General features: G+C 39.1%; 1 protein-coding gene across 1 annotated transcript; it reads right to left on the bottom strand.

Moving 5' to 3' along the window:
• Nucleotides 1-467: 467 nt before the first annotated feature.
• LOC150089158 (uncharacterized) lies at nt 468-2912 on the bottom strand. The gene is made up of 2 exons (XM_090389588.1): nt 2465-2912; nt 468-1124 (listed from the first exon to the last, which is right to left on the bottom strand). The coding sequence occupies exons 1-2, from the start codon at nt 2474-2476 to the stop codon at nt 468-470; spliced, it is 669 nt and encodes a 222-aa protein (XP_090245714.1). The 5' UTR covers nt 2477-2912.
• Nucleotides 2913-6161: the final 3249 nt, after the last annotated feature.

Below are 6161 nucleotides of genomic sequence, written 5' to 3'. Positions count from 1 at the left end.
TGTGCAACCAAATTGTGTTCTGCGGTTGATTTTCTGTTTGCTGAACGAAACACCCAAGTTTCCAAGAGAAAAAACCATGTCACCCTCGCCTGAGACTAATTAACTCAGCCACATTGAAAAAGGCCTATAAAAAGTTTCTCATGTTATCGACGGCATTCGAACTCAGGTCTGTTCCACCCGTCATGGGGAGGATGGCGACCTATCAACTGTGCTAACCACGAGGGCAGTGGTGATGTGGTGTTATACCTCACTGCATTACTGGTGGCCGTGGACTAAGGATACGAAAACAGTTTATTCCAGGGCAGTCTCCTCTTGTACGTACAGAGTCTTACCTCTGAACACCAACCTGCTAGAAGAGTTTTATGCAGGCGTCTGTAAAGCAATTTTAAAAACTATAAAAATCGAAAAGCATCTCTGCAATAGATAAAAATTACACAAGAATACAATGAAGACATACTGCTTTACCTTTAGTGGAAGCCGTATCCATGGTCAAAGGGGGCGTATCCGGCGTGTGATGGGCCGTATCCAAATTGAAATGGTACATAACTTTGAGATTGTGCGCCATAACTGTGGCCATAGTTTCCATAACCATCGCTCAGAAAGCCGTGTTTACCATAACCATGATCTCCGTATTTGCTTTGGGCACCGTGTTGAGCTTGACCTTCTCTGCCGAAACCTCCGAGGTTGAAGTGCGAAGTAGAACCTTGTTTGCCGAAATGGCTTCCAAAGCCGCCTTTCTTTGCGTCTTCTTCTTGAAATTTGGTCGCTTTATCGTAAGAATAGGATTTTTCGAAACCTTGACCTTTATCATGAGAGTAAGCACCACGGTTTGCATAATGACCTTGGTAGCCTCCTTGACTTCCGTATGCTTCCGCCTTTTTCTGACCACCGACCTGATGTTTTCCTCCAGCACTAAAAGCTTTGTCTACGTGGTGACTTTTATCTCCATGAGAACCGGCAGCATGACCACTGTGTGCACTGGTGTGGAGCCCTTTGTCTTCGTGGCTAACAACAGAAGAAACGGCAGCAGGTTCTATGTGTGCTATGGCAATGGCCGGAACAGATTCCAGTTTCGCTGCAAAAGCGGAGGTAAAAGTGCCGATGCAGAAAATGACGATCGCCAGCTACAATACAGAAATATAAATTTATTAGGAAGCTATAATAAATTTCTCTATCTTTCTCTCTCACACATACACTTCATATCTCTTAACCAAATATAGAATTATTCATACATTTGTTTTTGGGTAGTGGTTGTTTTAGAATTTGTGCAAAGATAAGGCCTTGAGGTATATATCGTAACACTTTAAATGAATGAGATTTTTGCATTTAGAAGTACGTTTGTTGAGGCCTCGCATTCTGATTTCTGATTGAATCGAAGGGAAAATTATCACAAGGGTAAGTGGTTTTTATTAAGCAAACTAAATGGCGAAGATTGGATGTTTGTTATTTGTTTGTTATTTAGTTTTTAGGAGCATTAGCAACTAAGGCCATATTGCTCCGGGATATGCGGTGGTCATTCCCTGACCTTTCCGCTTCCTCCGTATTTGGTGGTGACGGGCTCGAACCCCGGTCTAATCAAGAAGCGTGTGCTTCGCACTGCTGCTCCTTCCCACCTGGCTACGGAGGCGCCTGCGAAGATTGGAGCAGCAGTCATGGGCGCATACACTGGGGCGAAGGGACTAAAGTCTCCCAAGAACATTTTGTTTGATATGATATAGAGCTGAAGCTCTTGAGTTACGAGCTTTCCCCGAACGAAATTTCTTGGCTCGCCATTGCCAGCAGTCACCGACGTAACCATGCCCGAGGTCTCAAAGGACAGAAGGAAAGGCAAAATAATATATGATTTTTTTCTTTTTTCTTCACAAACGAATCATTCATCCTAACCGCATACAACATGGTTGAAAGAGTTGTACGTTGAAATGCTACTCCATCTGAGAAATTCCAATAGAAGGAAAAAAGACCGAAGAAATGGGCTGAGATGGGATTCGATTTCAATGGAATCATACTTCCACTGACATTCCATGACAGTATAGAGAGTTCTTCGCTTGTTACTCGTTTGGAGAGTTTTGTACTCGAGGGGGTAGTTAGATGATTCCAGCAGATGAAAGAGAGTTTTCTCCAAAGCTCCGAAAAACAAGCAACCAAACAGGTTGCAAAATTATTTTCGCTATTGATTCCCATAAATGGACACCTTCCCTGTTTTGTATGGAAAAAAATAGAAATAATAACAAAACCATGTAATCCTGAGTGGTAAAAATCAGTATTTGTATAGATAATAGTTAAATCATTACCATATCTCCACACGACTCTAATTAATAATGATAGTTTGTATTCGAGCCCATCCTAAAGAGTGCTCTATTGCCCTGAATGGGACTTTGCTACTATTGCGGCGCCCTAAAGTATCCCCACATCCTAGCTGATAATCACTTTTGTAGAAAGTAAATTATCTTAAACGTGCACTCACCTGGAATCTCATCGTGTTTCCTTTGACAGAGTTCTGTTTCTTACGAGCTAATTCCAAAGGGTGCGTGCATTTATATATAAAGTCCGTTATTGTGAAAGGAGAATAATCATGCAACCTTGCGTTTCTCTAGACATTATTTTTATCTTTAAACATTTTCTAAGAAGTACTGCGATTTCTTCCTCAGCCGTGAACTATTTACGCCCTAATTTATTAAATAGGGCGCAGCTTGATTTTAGGAACGAAGGTCATGTCTAAAATGAAGTCTCCTCCCTTTACGCAATCTGATCAAGGTGGATGCATAAGAGCTTTTTAGTATTTATGGCTCACATATGTCATAAATTTTCAACGGAAAAAATCAAGATATTATGGCTCATCAACTATAGTCACTTCGATAATGGAATTGTCGAACGCACCACATTTTCTTCTTCCCTCTCTCCTTGACCAAAGTTATTATTTTAAAAGCTATTGCTGTCCCTGTGCCCAACCCACTTTTCTTATTGCTATTTCGTATTGACTTAACATACAGATCTTGAAATGGATAATCTGAAACAAATCGTCTTTATTGCAAGCTCTCTTGTATGAACACTGTACAAAACTCTTTTTCCTGACTTGTTCCATTGAAGTTTTACACACATAATAGAATTTCAAAGAGCGTCTCTTAGCTTTTCTTTCAGTCGTTAAGATAATCCAGAAATCGTTCAAGATTTGTCGTGTTTTGCACTTGAGAATAAATATACCAAGCACTGAACAACCTGATACAAAATTGGTGGTTCTTTACTGCGGACAGTTTGAACAACTTCCTACAAGCTGCTACTCTTTAATCTCACGATCTCCTCACTCTCTCCCTCCACCCCCAAATAAACATATTCCAGACGGATGTATCTTAGCTCATTTCTGATTGGACAACTAATGCATTTTTAACCAACAATCTATTCAAAACGAATTTTCAAAATTATTTTGAAGATGCTCTTTTTAAAATTAGCAAAAGGATTTTATTGACGAATATATTTTTATCAATAGTAGTTTTCAGAATTATCATGTTGGTGTAAAGAGTGGAGAAGATTGGCAGAAATAAGCAAAAACAGTATCAAGAGACAAGTATAACTTAGGAGGGGTGATTGGAGATGTGGAGTGAATCAAACTAGTGGCCCTTCTGCATTTGAAAGATTAATCAAATAGGTGTTCGACTGTATGAAGAATGAATCCTGGTAAGATTTTTCATATACATTTCTAAAAGAATGCTTTGCTCCAGACGAATTCTTTTTAGAGGTGAGAATATTCAGTACAGTACTTTAATATTTCTTATTGTTTAATAGAAAGTGAACTTATTTGTCGATAAGACCATTAGAAGCCAAATACAAGGCAAATTACCCACAGTGAATACACTGAATAGGACCTTAAAATTATAATATTTAATATAGCAAGGGAGATGGAAAAGCTGTTGCTCTGTTCTGTTCACCCTGGCATGTTTTTCATGCCAGTGGTTTTTTATTAAAGCGTTTTAGAACTCATAACAGAGCAAATTGTCTCAGCATAAATACTTCAGTGGAGAGAATGGTCCACCCTGTTTTTACGTATCTTAAAGTTATGATACTCTGATTTTTTAGATTAATATGTATTTAAGTGCAAGTCTATTGTGGTCTACAATCGACTTAAGCAATGTGTTGAGTTGGACATTCTATAATGAAAGAGAATACTAATTTTATTTTAAGATTGTGTTGTACACCTATGCAGGTAACAAAATCCAGCTATCGCTCACTCTCTCTCGGTATCCCAGCAACGAAACGCATATACTCACTGTCTATTTGATTGATATTACGTTCGACCAATGACTGGCTGGTGGAGTTTATTGTAAAATCTTGCTGTTGTATTTTTAACTGGCTTTAAGTAATTTACTTTCTCATGTATTTATATCAAGATTTATTCCTGACAGGCTTGTTCTAAGTTTCAGACAATTCAGTCTTCGATAACTGCCACTAATCTGATCTTTTCAGAAAAGGTTGTGATTAACTGATTTTATCAAGTTTCTAAAGCCATTGGGTCAATTCAAGTTTTACTAAACTGTCTTAAATATAAATTATGCATGGGCGTCTACATTTTTAGATGTTTTCTATTATTTCGTTTCTTTTATTTCAAACGAGCGGGATCATTTTGCGTGACTCATAAATATAATGGGACACGTAGCCTCTGTCATCAAGACTGTAGGTGTAACTGCTTTCTTTAGTAGTATTCTGTAGGTTGAATGCAGTGTTGAAAGTTTCGATTAGTGCAAAGAAACCTGTTGAAAACTAAACACTTGCGGGTCAGAATATGGGTTAAGGCTTGGAAAACTGTTCTTTCACCGAAATATGTAAGAAAGAAAAACAAATACAGCCAATTGTTTCTAAAGAATAGCGGGGTTGGTGCGGAGTTTTTCGTTTTTTTTTTGTACCTTCTGAAATGCAGAACACCTGGAGTATGATTATTAGTAGTGGCAAATGACGCAAGAAAGCAAGCTTATATAAACTGCAGCCATTATCAACCTACTGCAGGATGGAAGCTCCTCAACAATTCATGCTGAGGGAAATGGACCATAATCTGCTACGCTGGTCCAGTGCAGGTTGGCAGATCGACCATATTTAGGTCAGGGGCTTGAACCCCGGTATAGCATAAGCCAAAAAAACCCCTCCCATATTACTTGACCGTCCCCTCCAATAATTTATCTAGTTCTTTCTTGAAATTATGCAAGTTATCCAGTTCCACACCATATGAGAGTTTATTCCAACAATCAACCACCCGCTGGCTGAAGGCAAACCTTCGCACATCTATCTAGCAACCATCCTTCTTCAATTTGAATTTATGCCTCTTTATATATGTAGTTTAAGAAAGAGGAAGAATCCCCAGCACTGAGCTTGTTCAATCCATTCAAGGCCCTAAATACCTCAATCAGATCTCGCAGGTGCCAAGTCTGCAGACTCTGCAATTTGCAGCCTGTCTTGGTAAGAACGCCCTTTCGTTTCCTTCATCAATCTCTATGCCCTCCTGTGCATCCGTACCAGCAGATCTACATCCTTCCTAAAATGAGGTTTCCAGAACTGTATGCAGTACTCAAGATACGGCCTAACCATGGCATTGTACAAAGGGATAATCACCTCCGTATCCCTGCTAGTAAAATTCCTGCATATCATAGACACAACCCCGTGTGCTATTCTGGCAGCCTGTGTGCACTGCTCAGAGAACTTCATATCTGATTGCACAATTTCCCCCAGGTCTTGTTCTCATTTACCACTACCTTGAGTGTAGTACCGCATAGTTGGTACGTTAATCTGGGTTTATTGCTATTCATGTGCAGTACCTTGCATTTGTCAATGTTATACTTCAACTGCCATTTCTCAGCCCAGTAGTCTAATATAGAAGTAAACTCAGTTTATTGGCAAACATTACTTGTAATAGACCAGTTTTGCTGGCTGACCACACCAAGGGCTCCAGTGGGCGTTGTTTATCTTCTAGAAAACCCAAAGAGTTGTTAAAAGTTAGCTTCCGTTTAGTACTTCCTATTTTTCATGTTTTTTTTTTTTGCTATGCTCTTTAAATTTTGTAGGCGGTTTGGGTCATTAATATTTCTTCTATTTAACTGAACCCCAGTATTTGCAGTTTTTTTTTTTCAAAAAAATATCCTTGCATTAAAAAACTGTCTTACAGCGTCCCCTCCCATTGA

The sequence above is a fragment of the Mastigoproctus giganteus genome, chromosome 2 (genome assembly GCF_048544385.1).
Source record: "Mastigoproctus giganteus isolate SK-2022 chromosome 2, ASM4854438v1, whole genome shotgun sequence".
NCBI lineage: Eukaryota > Metazoa > Arthropoda > Arachnida > Uropygi > Thelyphonidae > Mastigoproctus > Mastigoproctus giganteus.
Note: the sequence above shows the minus strand (reverse complement) of the source record. Positions and strands in the feature narration are given on the sequence as shown.